The sequence below is a fragment of the Perna viridis genome, chromosome 10 (assembly GCF_037379345.1).
Source record: "Perna viridis isolate PV_CMFRI_1.1 ecotype Kerala chromosome 10, ASM3737934v1, whole genome shotgun sequence".
NCBI classification, from domain to species: domain Eukaryota; kingdom Metazoa; phylum Mollusca; class Bivalvia; order Mytilida; family Mytilidae; genus Perna; species Perna viridis.
The window spans coordinates 9239503-9262832 of NC_142454.1; the positions used below are offsets into that span (position 1 = coordinate 9239503).

General features: G+C 31.6%; 1 protein-coding gene across 2 annotated transcripts; it reads right to left on the reverse strand.

Moving 5' to 3' along the window:
- Positions 1-6490: 6490 nt before the first annotated feature.
- Positions 6491-15287, reverse strand: LOC148604433 (uncharacterized). Of its 2 annotated transcripts, none has more exons than XM_088549658.1 (5): positions 14793-15287; positions 11535-11631; positions 10017-10102; positions 9322-9519; positions 6491-9047 (listed from the first exon to the last, which is right to left on the reverse strand). In XM_088549658.1, the coding sequence occupies exons 1-5, from the start codon at positions 14842-14844 to the stop codon at positions 6715-6717; spliced, it is 2766 nt and encodes a 921-aa protein (XP_088405784.1). In that variant the 5' UTR covers positions 14845-15287; the 3' UTR covers positions 6491-6714. The 2 variants fall into 2 exon arrangements, with proteins under 2 accessions (XP_088405784.1, XP_088405783.1); XM_088549657.1 differs by having other exon boundaries at positions 9975-10102; positions 14793-15286.
- Between the last annotated feature and the right edge of the window lie 8043 nt (positions 15288-23330).

Sequence of the window (23330 nt, forward strand, 5' to 3'; positions counted from 1 at the left end):
ATAGCATTCAGAATGCATAGTTTGGTATCTTAGTTTATTTTCAGATTGATACCACTGTTATGGACCCATTGTGTATGAATTGATTAGTTTAAGTAGATTCATGACTAGATTCTTTTTTCTATTGATTTACTGTTTGTTAAGGAGTCGTTGCTCAGGATGCCGATATAATACATTTTAATTCCTGGTAATTACACTATGTATGAAAACTTTTTGTTTGGATTGATTATATCAGATATTTTTATGTAAATATTTAAACAATCTAACTAATACTTGGAACAACAATAAAATGTTCTTCCCTAAATTTTATTTTATTTTTGAATATTTTAGTATATAAAGTAAATATGTATGAAATTACATTCTGTCATTCGGAGAACAACGGTGGCCAAAAGAAGATCGACTTTCAAATATGATCAAGAAGAGCTCGATAACATTGAATATATGATGTAATCATACATTTTAATACTGGTGATTAAAAGTCAGTTTTTTTTTTTTTTTTGTTGTTTTTGTTGTTTTTTTTGTTTTTTTAAGTCAATTATTTATCTGCTATTGGGGATCTTTAATCATATATTACAAAATATGATAACAATATCTATCTAGGAAGTTTTTTTTTCTTCATAATAACGACATCTAATAGAAAAAATCTATACAAAATCCATGCACGTTTTCAATTTTTTAGCTGACTTTGTAATGATATATTTCTTTTATAGTTTTAATTATACTAATGTAACAGAAAGACACAGCGAGATATTCTTTAGACTACTTTTGCAACGTATCGTCACAATGTCAATGACAAGGAATCAGGAATCATGTTGATATCAAAGACTTGATTTCATAGATTATTATACATAATTACTGTTGCAGTGTAATAAGTGAACTAAACAAACTCAATCATGCTTTTATCAATTTAGATTATTAGTGAAAATATTTTAAAACAAATTGACAGCACAGGAAATGAGCATTATGGAACTTATTGAAGTAAACCAGTTGACATTGAACGTGTATACGCTATCTTGCACATAAATTGACAACGCCTAAGCAGATGCATATTGTAGTTGCAGCAAATCTTTTTTATTCATAAAACCATTGTCTATATTAGACAGACATATTGAATCGTAATGCCAGAATAATCAAGGGGACCAAGGTTATAGCGGTAATAAAAAGAATGTAATCCAGGGACAAAGACCAGACATGGAAAACAAACACACACAGCAAAGAACATGAAGTAACTAAAAACATATATGAAAAGTAACAAAAGTAATGAGCAACTCAGACTCATACAGTTTTCTACTTATGCCAATTTGATAAAGTATTTCGGTGCCAACCTATTTTCTTCATAAGAGAAAATTATTTCCGGTTGATGCTTTAAAAAGTTCATTTTGTTCAAATTGTGTAAACTAAGCGGTTTGATCTGCATTGAAATCATATGATGATCATTTTAACTATGGATTGATAGTTAAAATCACATGATGCATACATATTTTAACAAAAATTGAAATAAAGATTTTTTTCTTTATTGTAAATCTAAACTCCCACCAATAATCGATTTGGAAGAGCGAAGAAAACAATATGTAATACTATTGCATTAGCATCGTTTGACCATTTTAAATAATTGAAATCGACTTCGATATAATTATCAATGCTATATCAACGTTGAAGGACACGACAGAACGATCAGAAATATATCATTTTCAAATTGTTAAAGTTTATTTCGGGTATTCTAAAAAATGTAATAATATCTTTTTATTTCTGCAAAAAATAATAATCAAAATATTTCAAAATGTCATTATTGAATATTAAATATACATACTCCTAATAAAAAGATATTTAGTATCGATCTCAAGTGTTTAATCGGAATTCAAAAGTGTAACAGGTCGTTTTTTTTTTGTTTTTTTTTGTATTTTGCCACCACTGTTCCAGGTTAAAAGATGGTTGAGGGCTCACAAATATGCTCAACCCAACAACATACTTTATGTGCCTATCCAAAGCCAGTAGCCTGTAGTACAGTGGTTTTCGTTTTTTCATGTTCAATGTTATTCATTTTCTTTTTTTCCTATGGATTAGGTCGATTTCCGTATTTTTATGAACAGTTTCACTTCATTTTTTTGGGGGGTTGGGGGGTTGGAGGGTGGGAGGGAGTGGCATTTTACAGCTTTCGTTTTGGTATGGGTTTTGCCAATCATATAAGATAGTGTAGTAACCTGTAGAAGTTTAACAGAAGTTTGACTTTTAGTGAATAACAGTCTCATTGGCAATAATAAAACACATCCTAATTTTATAATAAAAAAATGACCGAACTGATTTTCAAAAGGAATTGTCAAAAAAGAAATTCTATATAAAATGTCAATACCAAGGCAAAAACCGCATGTAGGTACTATAGTTTAATAAAAAATACTTAAAATAATAGATATGATAAGTCATGTTTGTCTTTTTTATTGCTAGTACGTGATTGTTAATGTTATTACCAATTTATTGATCGGAGGAAAAAAATATTTCACTATGCAATGTTGAACAATTATGGATCTTTTACCAGACATATGTATATACATTATAAAAATGAGTGGCCATACTTTAGTCATATATACACCTGTAAATAACATACGAACATATAAATTCCATTTTAAATAACTAGATGCGAATTCTCAACTAATTGTAATACAATAATTCACAGAAAGTCGATAGTTCCTTTTTTGTTTGCGGAATCCAAGAACCGCAAACAAATGTTGTCAGGAAGAAATCGGGCTTTGTTAAACAAAGGAGTGATTTATAATTCAAGTATGCACCATGTTCGGTCGATCTAATTTGAATAGTCATTTGTAGTTTCTACCCAGAATCAATCAAGTATTATATCACAGAAAAATTAGATATCGGATAGGAAGTTTTCATGCCAAGTTAAAATTTGTTGGTAGGTTGATGAAGGATTTTAGTGCAACATGCTATACATTAAACGTTATAACCATCAAACGAAATTTAATTCATTGAAGATATCAGCTTAAGATTACTAATTTAACAATTAGAAACGAAATCTTAACCTTACTTTTTGTTTTTAAATGAAAATTATTTGATACGAATACTTATTATCATACTTCATGTCAAACCTATCTTTTCGTATTATTAAAAGGCATGTTTTTGAAGTACATTAAAAACGTTGTACGCGCAATATCATTACAATAACTCGTCCTTTTAACTACATGTAAAATTAAATCTGAATGTCCCATCTGTACGCTGTTTTCACTTGAAAAATGATAAAGTCAGACTGTAAAGTCTTATTTCTAAAACACAAAAGTAAAGTTGCATTCATTAAAAATCTGTCCGCGTCTTAAAAATCGAAAAAAAAAAAACAATGTTAATTTTGTTTTAATATGACCTTTCCTTACCCTTAACAATCATATTGTGTTAGATACGTACCACTCAGTGCTTTTTTGATTATGTTCAGTTGAAACAAAAACATGAACTTAAACCGCGAATGATCCTAGTAGGTTTTGAAAAGATTCGTGTCGTAAAAAATGAAAATATATAGGTTTGAAACAGCTTTCAAGTGATATCTATACGGACAAAAAGTAATATACTTCCGAAACGCTACACTGAGCTGTATGCTATATTCCAACCTTGATAGTAGATTTCTTTTCCAATTTTCTTTTGCGATATATTTTATCTTAATTTCTATTATGCTTCTTAAGATTTTTTCAGCAATCAATAAGTTCTCTTTTAGCAACGGAACAATTCACATTCAAATCTTTGGTATCCATTGGAACGTGAATGAAATCTAATGTTAACCGGTGAGAAGCTGTATGAAGTGTACTTGTTCAGCGTAATTAATTTATTACCTTTCTTTGTAGTCTGTCATGCATAATTCTTTTATTACTGAAGGATTAGATATATATTTTTTGTCGCCGTCTTACAACGACTCTCCGATTAAATCGTTACATTGTTAAATGTCTCGGCAACGAATTTTATGTGGAATTTCCACCACTTTTAAGTGAAATGGTCGTCATATTTGACTTATGTTTCATAAATATTGCACGAATAGGAAGATAGGAAATCCGTGATAGGATCAGAAATTGGAAAGAACCATAGATAAAATAAAGAGAACAAAGTTCATAAAGAACGTTAACTTAAACCAATAGGGAATCGGTGAACTTTCACATGCGTTACCTTATATTCTGTCGAGGTAACGTTATGAAGGAGTAACAATTTCCATATTAAGAAACCCTTAACAATAACACACCGTGATACAATCGTTACTGATACCACCAGAAAGAGATATATAAAAAAAGATGGTTTTGCATACAATAGAGAAACGACCATCTTTTATTTTTGAAATTTTGCTATACCCTCCTAAGTCTAGGTGTGAGGTATTTGCATATCGTTCGGAAAACGATCGTCCTTTATTTTTGAAACTTCTCTATACTTTCGAAGTTGTAAGGAGAATAAACTTTGGGCTTTCTACGCCACAAAATGAATACCTTTTATTAATAAATATAAATGCATTATTAAGTTGTAACATTTTCTTATTCAGTACTTTATCACAAAAAAGACATTATTCACACAAAAGGAAAGTTGAAAGCCATTAACATTAATCTATTGTGTTGACCTGTGCTTATTTGAACACAGCTTTAAAACATTATTTTTAATATTCTTGAACCTATGGATTAGACACGTGTAACTTAGATTACCATCATTATATCGTGGTGTATGAAAAAACTCTTTCATCTACCCTACCGGTCCACCTGGTCCATGCTCCCAGTTGCTCATTTGCTTTTGTTACTTTGTATGTATGATTGTAGTTACTTTATGTTCTTTGTTGTGTTTGTCTGTTTTCCATATCTGGTCTTTGTCTCTGGATTACATGTTTTAGATTACCTCTATAACCGTAGTACTCTTGATTACTCTTTCAAAAAATTGTTTCTTTTAAATCCGTCATGACTAAACATTTCATTTTTCAGTTTACTGTGCAAAGTTTTTAAAAATGCATTCATACATTGTTTTATCTACCATCAAAATTCAAATATTGTCACATTAATTTTGTTTCAGTAATAAATAAGCTATTACCGTCGTGTAAATTAACAACATATACCCATTTAGCGGAGGAAAGATATAGTCGATACTCTGAATTGATAATGGAGATTCGTTTGCAGAATTTATAAAAACAATCCATTAATTGATTATTAAAAGAGACCAAAATTTATCACTCATTGAAATATTGGCATTTATAGTTCTTCATTGATTTTCAATGTAAATTGTCGAAACTGATCACATTTCTACATTTGTTCAGGGCAATTTATTTCCATGAATATCTTCTTCCAAATTAAATTCTGAAATAACATCTTAACAATGAACCGTTATAGTAGCTTTTCATACCTTTATTAAGGAGGTTAAATAAAAACTCCTTAGATAAAAAGAGTAGAAATTTTCGTGTCTACAAAGAAAATGTCCTTTCGAAAAAATCATTTCGGCCAAAAATAAAATAACATGACTTTTATATGCTAAACAAATTTAATTTGATATGTGCTCATAATATGAGGTGAGACTATAATGAAGTATAATTAAGTTTCTGATTACTTGGTTCTACTTACTGTTTATCTTATCTTTAGGTTGCCTATTTCGAACGAGAATGTTGATTTAAGGTTAAGTATAACAACATGTTATGATCAATTAAAAGGCCTGCATGGTTTAAGTTTCTTGTTAAAATACAGTGTACGAAAAAATATGTTCTTCCGTTTTCGTTGTTTTTCTATGACAGACAGCCCATGACAGACAGGTGTGCGCGACCGTTGTCTGTCATTGGTAAAATATCCAATCGCAAGAAAAGTAAAAGTAGTTCAGTTAAGTTCAGAGGGTCAATGAATAAATTAATTCATCTATTTGTAAGCAGATCCACATCTTAATTTGCGTGACAATGTATGCTATTATAATTAAAATTATCCAAAAACTGAAGAATTAAGTACTATTTAATGAATTTGCAGGGAAATTACTGTTAATCGCAATCGTGTGAAACATATTTCGTCTTTTCCCTCTTCCCACTGCGCTCCACTCGTCAAAATACGGAAGTTCTCACACTCGTAAAAGAAATCCCAGATCTTCAATAGAAACTCATATGAAAACCTATTAAAGTCGTTGGTCGTAAAAAGTAAATTAACCCTCCTTTTGTTTTACATTGTATTCCACACTTTAAACGTTTAAAATATACCGCATTGTTTTCTACTTAGATTGGTTTTATATGCTTCTCATATTTGCAGGTTTTACTGAAATATGCGGGGTTCACTGAAAATGATTTGTTTAAGCCGAATAGTGCAAGAGTGCTATGTCTGTCACTGTAACTCTGTTTTATTTCTAAAACAAAATTATCTGGCAACAAGTTGGAAAAGATATAAATTTGTAATGATTTGTTCAAAAGTTTGAATTGTTTAACATTTTTGTCGCAATAGTATTGATCGAGTTCATTTTTGTTTTCTGAATTGCATATCTTCGTTTAATAATTCACCCAGATAAACACATGTCCTTTATATTTAATGTAACACAAACATAATAAACTGTACAAAATACGAAATATCACAGTAAAATACAATAATACCATTATCGCAGAAAGAGTGCACATCCTCATAAATATCAACAATGCTTGTTAACTTTGTTTTTATATAGCTGGTCACACTTTTAATATTAATCTCAATCAAAATGCATAGCGTTAAGTTTTAAGTAATAAATAAAATTGAAGTTCTAAGGTCGCCAAGCATATGGAAGGTCAGGAAGCTGTTGCTTAGGAACGCCACGTAACGGTGGAAGAGAAGTAGAATACGTTTTTGTCAGGTCTTGGTCGTTAAGAGTTGTCCTTGTTCTTAATATATCAAAGGCGGTTGATTTAGATATTTTATCTGGAATATCATCATCATCCTCTAACTCTTGCACGCCGAGCGTACGCATTCTCCGAATAATTGTTGCTTTAGTAATTTGTCGGTCACCTCTGCCGTCATGAATAGTATTTTGTGGTTGAGTCAACCATGGATTTTCTTTCCTCGTCGGGGGCCTTGACAACGTCTCCATACTTATCTGTGTTCGTGACCTTGATAAATATTTGTCATTATTTCCATGATTTGATTTGGTGTGGTATATCGATTTAAGGGCTTTAAGACGATCATTATAGACAGTTTCATCATATTGTGGTTGTTTATGTGCATTATACCGTTGTTCAGGAACGTACTGTTTCAAGGGAAGAGTATAGATGCTTTGCCGTTTTCGACTCCGATAAGCACTTGACGAATTGTTGAGCGACATGATATCAGACTCCCATTCATTATATCTTGATGATATCTCGTCGTCAATGGTTGATTTTCTCGCTGGTTTTACTTCCTTTTTATTTTCAATAGATCCTGGACTACTGTGATGTCGCCTTTCTTTGATCATCTTCTCAGGATGAAGAGACAAATTTTCAGTCTTATTTTCAAAATCATTTTGATCAGATTTACCCGAACACAGTGGTTCTATCTTACTACTATCTTTAATCTCAATTAACTTCATTTCATTTGATTTTACCAGTGGTGATAATGGTTCCACTTTAATTTTTCTGGTTAAGCTTTGTTTTTTGAACTTCATTTTTGCGTTAGGAATATAAATCCTTGAATTATCTGTGTAAAGCGCAGTCATTTCCTTCTCAAAATTGTCGTTTTTATTTTTATTTTCATTTCTAGAATCGGTTTTACTATTTTCGTTGTTACACAGTTGTTCTTTCCTGCTTGCCTGTGTTGATACAAATGGTGTATTTGAATTTATCTGTTGTTGCGTATTTTTTATTTCAGAATAGATCAGCTGAGCCTCAGTTTTATTTGTAATGGCTGTAACTTCTACTTTATCCTTTTCATCAGTGTTTACCGTATTTGTACTATCATCATCGTTAATTATATAGGCAGAGGCATTTTTCGTCGTATTATTGACCGAAGATTCACTTTCCTTGATGTTAACTGCTGGCTCATGATGGTCCGACAGTGTAGTTTTATTGACATTTTTATCCTTGTATTTGCTACTCTCTGTTTCGTCGTTGAAGTCATCGTCGTTTTCTGTATGATCTAAGATATTTGAATTCTCGCAGTATGGCAATGTTCCACTAAGATTCAGGCTTCTGTTCAGTTCAATTATATTATTTGAATTTCCCTTCATCACATTTTCGTATTTTTTCTGTTCTCCTGATGATGAAGTATGGGAAGACGACTTGTCATAATCACGATGTTTTGAAAGTTTTGCAGATGCTTTTCCATTTTTATATTTTTGATTTTCCAAAGCTTTCGTTTGTTGTACTTGGGGTTCATTTGCGGTTCCACTGCTTTTTATAGTTCTTTTTTCTTTATCATCCTTTTCATTTTTGTTTTCGCCTCTTTCGTTTCTAAAGACAGTCTCTGTTTTACCTTTGTTTGTATCGGGCGTTTTTGTTTCACGTTTGGGACTATCGAGATTGTTCAACTTGTTTTCATAAATCGCAGTCCCGTGTCTTAATTCGTCATTTTCTTTTCCTTTGTTCACAACAATTGTGTTATTCTCCTCAATTTTATTCGATCTTGTTATTTTAGATTTGTTGGTTTCTTCCGTCTTTTCTTTCACATCGGTTTTAACCACTGCCGTTTCTAATCCCTCCTCTTTGTCGATTTGTTTTACTTTATGCTCGCTTTTCTGTTTTTTGCGGTTGTTGTTAACGTCTTCCTTTGCAACGACGACTTCTGTTTTGTTTACTTCACGTTTTTGACTTTTTGTTCTCTCATTAGATGATCCCTGATTTTCCTCCTCTTTGACGATGGTCGTATACGACGGAGGAGGAGAATGTAGGTTTTGTTGGTTGTCATCTCCACTGTCTTCGTGTAAAGAGCTATTCTCGGAGGAAACCACCTCTGGCCTCGGGGCAGAACGTCTTTTCAACTTCTTTGGTAGTTTTCTTGTCTCTTTTTTCTTCTTTTTTGATTTCTTACAGCAAATACAACATAAAAGTATAACAATAACGAGCAAGAGGAATCCAACCACGGAGCAGGCTATGATGATATATATTGTGTAGTCTGGTCCCTCCGAACCTAGAAAATAACACAGGCACATAAACGGAAATGGTTAAAGTCTGAAAATCATTCTAAATAACTACTAACAACAAGTTTATGTTAAGTAAACTCAGTAACATCAAGATAAATGGCCAATTAAATATCATCAGGAATGAATGGGGAAAGATAAATGGGAAATCCAGCGATACCTAGAAGGATGGAAAAATCAGAAACATCTAAACGAATGTAAAGTTCAATAAGAAACAGCCTTAACTATGCTTATAGGGGAACAGTTAAAATGTTTAATACCTACTCGGAACAGGTGCAAGAGTACTGGTTGGAGCGCCAGATAAAATATAGCTGATTTGAAAACCAGGTAATTCATCGGACTCATCTGTTGTGAAAGTTACGAATACTTCATTGCCGACAGATGCAGTAATTGTGCCTATTTGAGTCGAACAGCATGGTTCTTTCTTGTCTTTAAGAAGTTTTGTAGCATAAGCATCCGGTCCTAAGATAAAAAAAAACACAAACAGTTATTGAAAAGAAATATTAAGGAGGTAGATCTAGGGTAAGGGACATAATTCATGAAGTCAGTGGTATGTTTGTATCATATTCAACTTCACCAAATGCTATCAAGCTTTCATTTGACACATAATGAAATTAATCTAAGTTACTTCGATGCTTACATGATATTGATGTAAAATGCTGAATACAAACGTTCCAGTGATTTTTAAGAGTTGTGTACCTTACCCTAGGTCTAAATCCGTAAGTTATATCATGTAGTTATTCTCTGGCAGCAATACGAGTATAGAAACTGAGAAAGTACAATTGAACGTGTCACAACCATGGATAAAATTATTTATTTTTTTTGTTATTGAAAGAAAATCCATATAGAATCATTTTTGTCACGTCGTCTACCATCTTTTTCTTTCAAGTTCTGGGTTAAAAAACAATATTTTTTACCATCATAAATTTGCACTAAATCGTGTAGACAAACTTGTTTACTATTTTCAATGACACAACTGAGAAACTCGAGGGCAATGGAGTAGTTACTGCTTTCTCCAACTATTAACCAAGTTCTACTGTAGTTCCTAGAAAAAGAATAAGGCATATTAAATAATAAAAGCATGCAAAAACATAAAAACATTGCAGTGCTTTACTCCAATTAAGGCCAGGTAACATATATTTTGTCAGAACATATCATTTGAAAACGCAGACTCGATGAAACTTCATTTCTTAAATTTCACTGCGATTAACTAGAAATAGCATAAAGTGTATTTACATAATGCAACTTAGGATCATATGTATTTTACAGAAACAAATTTGCTGTACGTAATTGCATCGAACAACAAAGATTTTTTTAAGAAGTGCCATGAGCACAGAACAAAACAAATGAGTCATGATTTGAATGGTAATCAAACAATATATTCTACGAATAACGATCAGACATGGGAAAAAACAAAAAAAATTAAATAATATGTACTAAGTAATAGTAATGTAAATAAACAACCTGTATTACAGGAGCATTAATCCTGTACATTGGGAAGATAATTGTCCCCTCTTTTCAATAAACATCCATCAAGTTGCTCATATGTCACGTTAGAGGTAGATTTCAAAGGAATGGAAAATTATGACTTAGTAATTGGTCTCGTGGTGCAAAAGGATATACCTTCGCAAGTTCAAGATAACAACAATATAACTTTTGTAGTGGTGAATTTAATCTTGTAGCAACATTACCTTGTTAAAGGAGCCTGATAGTCAAGCATGGTATAAATAGTCCACGTAGTTTTGGCAAGCTCTGGCAAAACGTATCTGCTGTGTTATGAATGGTAAAATGAAAACTCCATATGCATGTACAAAAGTTGAAAGTTAATTGTTTGGTCACGGGTATTTTCATTTATTCCGTCGATCTTTGAAAAGTATGCCAACAATACACAAAAAAACTTAAAATTAAAGAAAATCTGCACTCTTAAAACAGAGGGTATGCACCAGGTGTACCGGTTTACAACATTATATGCAGGAGAAGTGTTGCTGAAGACAAACTAACAACTATCGATTTCACATGCAAATTCATTGCCTCTGTCATAAAGATCACTATTAATCACTAATAGTAGATCATAACATGAGGAAATCCGAAAATTTGACCCTTCTCTCGTTCAATCATCTTGGATTATTCAATGGTAGAAAGTCATTTATTAAACTGGGTTAAGGGACGTGACCGAGTTGCAATCTTTCTCTTTTATATCAGATCTGCAACAAAATCTGCCAAATTAGAGGGCAGGGGCATATCTGTGATCAAGATAATATGATTAGTTCCGACTGGAAAACGATTGTCTGTAAAGCATCATATATTACGCTGGATAAATATTATCTATAAAGAATAAACATTTAAATGCTGTAATTATATCAGGAAATGATGAGATATTGTTAATTCACTACACCTGTAAATATTAAAGCATTCATAACTAATACACTATATGGTTATTCTTATAATCGTTACATGCGTATCAAGATATCGTGTACCTGGGATATGGTGTAGTTCCATTATAACCATCGTGTGAACTGAAGGTCTGGGAATATGCTGTGGCTGTAAGGTTGATACTATCACACAGAATTATATCTGAAAAGAGTGAAAATTCCAATACCTCAACGGTACATCAAGTACTTCAGTACAATTTCGTCTCGAAAATAAGCATGTCTAAAACTTTAAAATGTCCAAACATTCAGTATTCGAATAACTTGAATTTTAACTTTAATAATTTAGTATCAAGCACAATAGAAACTAAAGTAAATATTAATGATTTCCAAGATTTTCAACAAATCAATTTACAATGCATATCTTTCGTTTCATTTCGTTTTTCATGTAGAGTGATTCAAAACTATCATCACATCAATGATATAACAATTATTTGCATGTTTTTTTTTCATGTACGGTTCTCTTGTTTGTATTCCCTTTTACTTTATTTGTCAAAAGTAAAACAAATGACTTGTTCATAATTCTTGGTGCAAACATCTAAAAACAAAACGTCTAGAATTGTAATATATTTACATATTTATTCAAACAATATATTAAGTATGGTTCTTCATGGAGGGGTGAATCATCATATCATATCATTATCATAAGATAATCAGATAATCAATGAAACTGCTCAAATACTTTTGTTAGATCCTAAGAACAACATTGCCGATGTTCATTTACTTCGATCTGCTATATATTATATCATTAGTTTTATGCTGAAGAAGGATATCAGTTATCCAAAATATTCAATGTAAATTTTTACCATCTTTTGATGATGTTAAACATATTTAAACGTTTATTTAACTTATTGTTATCTTTCGCATCGTTTTCAACGATCCATCACCCCGTAAGAGTGATTGTTGACTTTTATTTAGACGATCATATATATATGTAACAAACTTTTAAGTGTTATATTACCAGAGGGCAACTTTTATTTTCATTTTTTGTTAAGTACAGTTTCTATAAGGTCTGTTGAAGGATTTGTTTTTAAAAATGTACAAATTACTAATCAGAAGATTCTGCCTGGTTTTAAGGCAGAGTTACACTTAGGATCTTAATCATAATAACAATACTAACACATTTGGACCATTACAATCAGCACATTCTAGTACAGTTTTCAATGCTAGAGTGATTTAAAAACTGTCGATAGATATTTTATGACATTTGTGCCAAGTACGACAGAACCAAATCATACTCATATAGTACAGTGGCGGAATTTAGGAATCTAGGGGCGTTGTTGAAATCCCCGCTCTTGTTGGAAAATTTTGTTAATTCAGAATAGCCCAGGAATCTCCTAGTTCTTAAACCTGTCTGTACCCTTTTTCACAATTTCTGGATCCGCCTACACTATTCTATTTTTACATTGTTTTGTCTTATATAGCACTAGTATTATTTCTACGTTAATGTAATATTTTAGAATATTGTAAAAATGCATCGGTTGTTTACAGTTTTGGCCAGCAAACTGGTACATCTATTACTTTTCTTTTGCTTATCATACAAGTAATTTTCATAAGCAGACAGAATTCGACCATTACCCTCAGTGTATGCTGGTACACGAATGTAAGACTTAAGGTGGATCATAACTTATAGTTTTAGAAGACAGATTTTCTTCTTTTTTTTATAATATACTATAAAATTATAAGATAAAAAAACACCGAAAAGTCACCGAACTTTATTTCGAGAAAATTAAGCCTATATTTAGAATTTTTTATATTTCATATATATTGTGTAGGGATTTTTGGCTTACTATTAAAAACCTGCTTAATCTGGAAAATCCCGGTTCACCGAATTTTTTTTCTAGTAATAGTAAAGAAAACACTCAAATTCCCATTGCTTTTCCCGGCAATTACCTCTCACTTGAAAGAGGGTTTATAAAATTAATATTTGTAATTCTACCATATGTAGGTTTACGGTAACACAATCGTTTGGCATCGTTGAAACAATATTTTCTTATTCAAGAGTAATCAAGGGAACCAAGGTTATAGCGGTAATCAAAAGAATGTAATCCAGGGACAAAGACCAGACTTGGAAAACAGACATACACAACAAAGAACATAAAGTAACTAAAATCATACATACAAAGTGACAAAAGTAAATGAGCAACTCGAACTCCACTAAAAACTGGGAGCATGGACCAGGTGCACCGGTAGGATAAGCGTCCTCTGCTTTTCTAGAAACACCCGCGGAGTTGCTCATAAAAAGTCAAGTCCGGGGTAGACAAACGAGGGAAGGAAAACTATGACCCGTTGAATAAATCAGTTCTCATGGTGCTGATGGATACACCATAACGATCAAAACACATACGTATGAGTAATTCTGTAAGATGACAGAAAAGAATGCTACTAATGAAAGGTTTGATCTACCTTAATGATACATGCTTATAGAAAAACATAGTTCTTGCAAAAGTTATGAATTTGCAAATGAGAAGTTAGTTGATAAAATAGATTTATCACAAACAGCCATGTTATATATTGCAAGATCAAGTAGAAAACATTATATTTCAGAACACGGCACCCCAACGACAATTCCTAAGTGCTGTAAATGTTACTATTTAAAATTATTTTGACCGGTCACATAGAGCTATTTAGCTCTTTATAACAAAGCTAATGAATCTTTTGATATAATGTTGAACAGTAAAATTTATAAATCAGCAAAATACCGAAACGTCAACACAGAGGGACAAGTCGTAAAAATCGAAATACAAAGACATGACCAAAACATGAAAACAGGAAGCAGAGACGATCAACAATTAGAAAATTGTAGAAAGAAGAACAAAATATAATTATAGATTAAAACCAAAGATAAGAAAAAAAGACAGCACGCAAAAATCTATAGCATTCCCTTAAAAAAAGGGTATGGCTTCTGGTGTCCGAATTTGATTTCTGGCGAAGACTGATTATTGCGAATTAAAGACAATTAACTATAATCTGATAAAAAAAAATAATTTAGCTAAGTTTAAATCATTTACACTGTAGTAAGCATATTATCAAATCATCTGAATTCAAACTTTCTTTTATAACTTGATACAAATAATTTCGTTTTTTTTATTTACATTGAAAGTTTGTTTCACTACTTTCATGCCGTTTCTTATATGTGTATTTAAAACTATTTTTTAATCATGGGTGAACCGACATACTGTCAATACTGTCTCTAGAAGGCGCAATCCTTTTTTCCAAAACTACGTATTGTATTGCAGTTTTGCATCAAACAATTTCCGATATCTTATTAAGTATTTTTTTTTTGCATAAAGACATTGTACTCACTTTGGTTAATATAAAATATCAAAGTTTGTAAAATCCCAATCTGAAATTTCATCGTTGTTGGACTTGCATCATTTTCTGTACCATTCGATTGAAAAGCTAATCATTCCTAAACCAACCTCCATAAAATCGATAAAATCATTTATATGTAAATCCAAAAGAGAATTGCGAACATCATAATTTAATAATATTCGGCAGTAAAACCATCACAAATTTTAGTCGTGTTTCTATTATTAATGAATTCTAGATAAAGTTTAAAAACTACAACCAAAATTTCAGTGTTGCATTAATGTTTGATTTAAAGTTCCATTGATTGAACCTGCTCATAATAAACCCGATCCATTTAAGAAGTCCAATACCTATATCGGTACACTTTTTATCGCAGCACGGTTAATAACATTCAACTATTAAACAATACATAAATGAATGTTAATTAGGCATAAAATACCATGGATACATTGTAATGGTTTGATTAAACCTGCTGCAGATCCCTGACATGAAGTATAATCAATAGAAATAAGAATGAAATCATTGAATACTTTTGAATAAAGTTACTGTTGAAATCATTGTTAGTATTTTTTCTATAACAATTCACATTTCCAATACTAGAAAAGGTTAAATACAAGAATTACACAACCAATAATATGCAACAGATAATGCTCTAAAATCCATATAACATATATATTTAGTATATAAAGAGTTAAACATTTGTCGCGTAATTGTAAGGAGATATATAGAACGTTACCCAGAGATCATAGTGTCATGTATCTACAGTCAAAGTAATTAAACATTCGAGTAGGTAAACTACAGGATTCAGTCCAGATGCTGGTTTTTATTATACTCATTCGAAGATAAGCTATTCTGAACAAAATATATTGGTGGACTTGTACCTATAATTGCCAATTGAAAGTATTGCTGTCTGCACCTTTCTACTCCCATTTTACCATCCATTCGTAGAAGACACATCGGGTATGTTGATATTCGTATGAATGTTACAATAGAGTGTTCCTATCTTAAATATATTCCTACAACACCGTCCACACTTTAGTTATTAGTTATATGTTATAAAACTACAATATAGTAGAATTTGACAATTATAATTGTGTGGTACTGGTTTGTTTTTCTATTAGTTTTTATAGTTAATCAATTAAAAGAAAATCAAAACAATTTTAAAAAAAGATGAATGTTATAACTAACCTCGAGTAGAACAATGAATGTAAAAAAATCAATATATTTTATGTAGACAATGATTTGGTATTCCTTAGAATTTGTTCAATGTATAATTAATCAAACAAAATTAATGCATGTTAAATACAAGGGTACAGACAGAAATCAGCATGACATAATATTACCCTACAATGAATATTAATACAAATAACGTCTGTGTAATTTGCAAGTTTGTTGCATAAAAGAAATCTTTGATCCTGTCTTTGATTTTTTTCTTTTGGTAATTTTGATTTACACATTATAAGTTTATTGATTTGTAAATGTTTATGGTCCAGTAAGAAGGTTGCAATAAACTTTCAATTTCCACATCAAAGCGGAGAAAGACATGTATGACGTATTGACTATCGCCTTGATAGCTGTTGTACAAACTGTTGCATTTGCCCTTCTTTGTTATGTAAGTGGGTCACGATTCTTAGTCAAAGATTTATGACTGATATAACATGATCCAGGAGCACAGATAGTTTATATTCATTCTTAAAGCTCGTAAAGAAGTCCGATTTAGGGAAAGAGTCAATCATGAATTTAAACTTCTTTTCCCGATCATGACATGTTCATTTTGAAATAGCCATCACATCCTGATATCCACCTTAGGTAAATACTCTCGAAATTCCGAAGTGCAATATGTTAAATCTGCACAGTTTCCTGTTACAACTTTTATCTTTCACTTCATAAAATTAACCTTTGCAAATTTATTTCTTGTTTAGCACATTATATATATATATATATTTGACATTCTCCTTGACGAAGTTAATTATATTTAACATTTAATTCCATTTCAGTATTCAGGTGAAATGGTCTCACGTACCTACACATCATTATCGTATTAATTATAAACAGTTTCCGTTTAAAGAAAGTATTATCTAAAATATATTTCGGTCTTTTTACTTTCAGTACTAATTATGCTTGCCTTCAGATAATTCCATTTTTGTCACAAAACAAATGTTAAAAATTCCTAGTTATTAGATATATTCGGAAGCCTTGTTTCAGTGAACATTGAAATACTTTACGGTTTAGTCACGTTTCTATGTTATATATTTGGTGAAAAAAATCAAGCAAGAGACCCACCCTCAGGAGTCCTAAGTGCTAAGTTCTGAATCGTTCATCTTGTTCAATATTTGCTTTTCAAGGGCAGTAACTCTATCGGTACTCTGTCCGAAAATGTTGACTCAAACAAAGGACGTGGGAAGGACATATCAAAAGGATAATTTCATCAACTGAAACTTTCTTTTTATATACCATATTGTTCAAGATATTGACTGAAAACTGCTGAAAAAAAATAATATTGCTTCACTTTACAATAGCAATAACTCTAACAAGGAGTCGCATGGCATCTGAGGCCCTGTGCAGACCTTTGTAGGCCTTATCATAAAGATCATTTCAGTAATTGATAATTTATTTCTTTCTATCTATTATAGTGTTAAATATCTTGGCTAAAAAACGGTTAATTTCGGAAATTAACGAACATGGCTTAACCTGACTGTTTTGGAGATATCTGAAAAAAAAACTTCTGTCTTACCCCTATGTTATCTTCATCGTTAATAACGGCGGCCATGTTTTTCGACGGATCAAAATTCTCCCTATTAATTCAACGCTAAATACCCAAGGATGGTTTACACTTAGTTTGCTTCTTATTGGTCCAGTCTCCAGAGGAGAAGAGTTTAGAAAAATTGTTAACTACGACGGCGGACGTAAATCTATTCTTTCTTTAACAGAAGGATAAATCATGAGAAAAATTAGCTAGACGACAAAAACAATTAAAATCAGTATGTAACAACTGGAACGGAATAAACAAAACATTACCTTGGTATATTTAGATGACCTTTTATCTAACCTGCTGTTTATAAGGGAAAGACGTTACGTACAATATTCGTATATAAAAGCGTAAAAACAACACACAGTATTGGGAAAATACGACGTCGTTTTAGGGAGTAATCATAGTAACCAAGGTTATAGCGGTAATCAAAAGAATGCAATGCAGGGACAAAGACCAGACATAGAAAACAGACATACACAACAAAGAACATGAATAACTAAATCATACATACAAAGTAACAAAAGCAAATGAGCAACTCGGACTCCACTAAAAACTGTGAGCATGAACCAGGTGCACCGGTAGGATAAGCGTCCTCTGCTTTTCTAGTGACACACGCCGAGTTGCTCATAAAAAGTCAAGTCAGGGGTAGACAAACAAGGAAAGGAAAACTATGACCCGTTGAATAAATCAGTTTTCATGGTGCAGATGGATACACCATAACGAGTTCATGATGACGACCATAAAACCTCTGTAGTGATTTCAAATGTGTAGCAACATAACCCTGTTCCAGAAGCCTATTTGTTAGAGTTCTAGGGCGATACAAAAAGTCTGCGTAGTTTCGGCAAGCTCTGGCATAACGTATGAGTTGTGATATGAACACTCCATACGCAGGTGCTGAAGGGATGTTGCCACAAATGAAAGCTAATGGGATATTCTTATAAGAACAAATGCCGATGTTTAAATGTTTAAAAAAAAAGAATTTTATTAAAATTGAGACAATAACATTCTGAAAACTAATTAACTTTTTTCCATAAAAGAGTATTATTAAACAAACCACAGCTGCTATTTTCAGTCGATCTTGTATTCCAGACAAACAAAATCGAAGTGTTACAATCTTCTAAAGCCACAGTCAAATAGATCATACATTTTACGTATTGAAGTTAAATTTGATGAACAATTATAAATTTTAGAAAAAAAGAAAATTAATTGACTAATATTTGAATCAATGTATAAACCTCCCTTCAATTCAAACATTCATTCTTTGCCTCTAAAATCAGTTTACCGATTTCATTGTCAAAATTAGTAGTTTAGATATATGATGAATGAACAGTGGTACCTGTTACAAACTAGGAAATAAGAATTTTAAAGTTTTAATCATTTAAGGCATGATTGTTCAATTCTTTAGTCCAGTTATCTTTATCAATAAGGATTTGTTTTAAGTCCTTTTGTTCTTAAATTGATACAAAAGAACGGTTTTTTCTTTTGAAAATAATAATTATTGAACCTGATTCTAACCATATGCGCCAATGTTTCCATGGAGTACGAATAACGTACGTGGCGGTAATGCGATTTTCGTAAACCCGTGAAGAAGAAACAAAAAATCTTTTCAAAAACTTTTCTTGGATTTGATGAGTTTCATAATCCCTAATTATACACTGTTAGTTGTATTAGTTTCAGTAAAATAAATGTAATTAATACAGTGCAAAATATTTTGCATGTTTTGTTATGAAACAGAAAAAAAGTATGATAATCCGTTGAATACATTCTTAACCTCAGTTGAACGCATTTTCGTTTTAAATTTTGTGGTTTGATCAGCCAACATAAGCCAACATTCCAAATTTCGTGAAACGTGGAAAAGGTTTAATTAAATTTCATTTTATAAAACCTTCGCACAGTTGTTCATTTATTATAAAAGAAAGATAACTGCGGTTAAAAAAGACTTTTTAAAAAAGGGATTTAGAATACGTTTAAAACATTGTTGGAAAAAAGGAAAACACATGTACTATAGATAGCATTAATTTCGTGGGGAAAGGAATGGATATATGGATATTTTATTGTCATTTTGCGTAATCCTTTTATACTTACATATTTCCATACTCTTATATTAATCTCATATCTCGTTTTACCTATATCAAGGAAATTGCTTAAGTTTCTCATAATTGTGTACTAAAAGAGAATAACATTGTATGGAGCCAAATCTTGTTTTAAAATATCTTTTCATTAAGCCTTTTGTAATAGTTTTGGTTAGACTTTTTGTTTTATTTTTTGGTATAAAATATTATATCGTCCTTCCCTGTGTATTACATATTCAATTACATGTTCAAAAAAATTGGAGGAGTAAAGTTTATATTTAGTCACTGGGTATGAGGAAAATAGTAAGTTTATTTTTCCCGAGGTACAACTATTGCCCGAGGCGTAGCCGAGTGCAGTAGTTGTAACCGAGAGGAAAACAGACTTACTATTCCCCGAATATACAGTCAGGAAATGTTTTAGAATACTGATAGAGACAAAACACACAAATTTTTACCAAAGACTAAAAAAAGACCACATACTATATCTCAGGATATTGGGAACTCTATACACATGTATCTATTCTAGTAATCACGCACAGAGTCATATTCTTTTTTAACCTTGAGGAGACAACGGTCACGCAAAGATATCTGCTAACTTTGCACCGTCCATGATGATTCTGTCATATGACTGAAATTTGAAATCTCGTGATTCGACCTTGAATAACAATGAATACCGAGGATTAAATGGAGTGTTAAAGACCAAGCCAGTCCTGTAAAAGCAATGAAAATCTGCGAATATAATTACGCTTGTGGTCAAATACTTTTGGGGAGAGTAAATAAAAAAAAATACTGACCAATCAATAGTCGTTTGGCGCGCAATTCATCAGAATTGTAAACCTTTTCACATAAAATTTGTAAAGATAAAGTTTACAGAGGTACGATGACTATATTGATTTAACATCTAAATCACCACCTTATATTTTCATGAGTGTGTAGATGAGATCTTAATACATATTTACATCTGGAACTTTTTTGTGTTATCTTCGTAATTAAACAACATGATCTGTTAATGTTTCCTTAATGTGACTTAAGTTCGATTCATATCTGTAAATTAAAAGAAGAGACTCGGCAACACGCTGTCGACTTCGATTAATATTAGTTTTATAATAAGTTGATACGTGGCTCAATGGTAAAGTTAATTGATTAATTTAAGGACGGTAGCTTGATACCAGTTAACTAATCATAAAACTTTAGTTAAGTGAGGTCAGCATCTACAAAATATATCCACACAATTTAAAACAGAATAAGTACATTTTAATTGATCAGTTGTTCAATTATAAAAAAAAAAACAGCGAATATAATAAAAGGTAATGCAGGAAACCATTTCAAAGAAACTTATCATTTATGTGTTCGTTTTGTTTTATAAACAACAGTAATGTTTTTTTTATGCAAAATGTTCTATCAAATTAAATTCCTGCATGCGAATACTTTACCAATACTGTCGATGAATTTTTAAACAAATTCATTCTTTGTATACATGCATGTGTAAATGTGATGTAGAAAGATTAAACCTTCATTTGTGCGAAATGGTTCCTTCAATAGTAAACAAAGCTTTATTTGTTTAAACGTTCAACTTGAATAAAATATTCACAGCCGGGCGTGCAACGGTAAGGCTAACAAATAATCTTTCAAACCTTGAAAGGGCACGTTCCTTTTTTAAGTCCTTCTGAGATTACAAGTAGTCTAAGTGTTATCCTCCAACTATTTTGATTTCATTATGCAGTATAAATAAAACCTGCTTCTGTGACGTCAAGCAAAGAAAATAGTCATGGATATACGCATGTTGTTTTTTAGGATAAGAAAACTACAATGTTACGTAGTATACTAGAGAACTTTAAAAACATCTCGGCATCGTATCAATATTTGAATTAAAGTATTACAAAAAGTAGCAAAAGTCCAGTTACAATTGTGGAACAGTCTTTGGACGTTCCTTTCACGCCTTACATACTCGTCCTATTAAGACATTTTGTCAACATAGCCTGCATTACCCTCCTTAGTTTCGTATGCAGCTTTTTAAAGTCCTGTGCAACCGGCCATTTAGCCATGTTAACTAAAACTTTTGCTGATTGACAAGGTTATACTTTAGATTAAATCTAGTTTTGAAACCATGTACACAATGTGACTTTGGTACAAGACGATAATATATATGAACTTTGGATACATAAATATTGGATATACAAATCATAATGATACTTTTCTTTCTAGTTCAATGCCTTGCGCTATATATTGAGCAAGATGTTGTCAAAATATTTCAGCCGGAATATATTTGATCGACTACATATTTATCGAGTGTGGTGGACGTAAATTATTTTCAACAGACTGTCGAACTCTTTTGTTCACTCCTATGAGATTGACTTAATAGCTGATCTGATCCATGAAAAGGAACACCGTCTAGCCATATCCTTATATCGTTTTCAATATATAATTGACGTATTGTCTTTACATAATCCTAGTTTTTAAGGGATTAGATACAACGTATTTACCCCTTACCCTGAAAACTTTAGATAAAAGACCCTACAGACACTATGAAGTCAATCTCAAATCTAAATTGAATTCACTGAGTTCTATGGAAAGTGAAAACTCATGGCCAAACTACAACAAACGCGATGACTTCTCATTCCTTATTGTCAATTTTCCTTTCATCTGTGGCAACATTCCTTCAGCACCTGCGTGTGGAGTTTCATATCACAACTCTTACGTTATACCAGAGCTTGGCCTAACTACACATACTTTTTGTACTAGGCTACTTGTGCTCCTGGTCCATGCTCCCATTTCTGATGGAGTCCAGGTTTGTAAATTAATTTTGTTTCTTTATAACGAGAATAAGTATGATGTTTATTTCAAAGAGACGACAACCCTAATGGGATGAAAATGCCATCCCGAAGCCACTCACTGGTCGTCAATGAACGAAGTACGTAGTACCTTTGTTATTACATGTTCTGTGTTGATGGTGTCTGTTTTCGTTCGCATTTCGCTTCCCTTGATTACTCATTGAATTGTAAAATTATAATCTTTGTATTTGCAAATATATATTTGGTAACTGTCGGAGTAATTTGGGTTGCTTATATGAGCATGTAAGATGTAAAACACTTATATTATATTAATATTGCTATTAAGTAGACAATATCTTAACTTTTAGTCGACCTCGTACAAAGTTAATATCTTTTAGTGTATTTGATGTTCCTTGTGGTTGCTGGGCATTGTTAAAATACTGATATATCATAGTTTTAAATCTTAACAAGAAAAAATTGGAGTAGGCGTTGAAACACATGTTGTATATACTAGTGTTCTACAAATTAACTGGTCGTTATAGTAGAAATCTCTACTTTGCAAAGTCATAATTTGTAATATTTGAACGGCAAGTTGAGTATACATATTATAATAATAGAAGAATTTCTTTTAAACACCTGCAATCCTTTACAGATACAAACATTTTAGTATGTACGTGCAATTTTGTCTTGCCTTTTAATGCACAACAAAGTATTTTATGAACATGATGATTTTTATCTTGCATAAATGTTTATGGTTTATGAAAAAATTGCACTGTTTAGTTTATATATTTTTTTTTAAATTAATCAAGCAATCATTTAATAATTTTAAATTGTTAAAAATAAAGTACTAATTTGCCAAATTGTATTGATTGATTCGGGGGTCAATATGGGTAATCTGATATATTACAAAATAGTTTTATTACGACATAGCAATGGC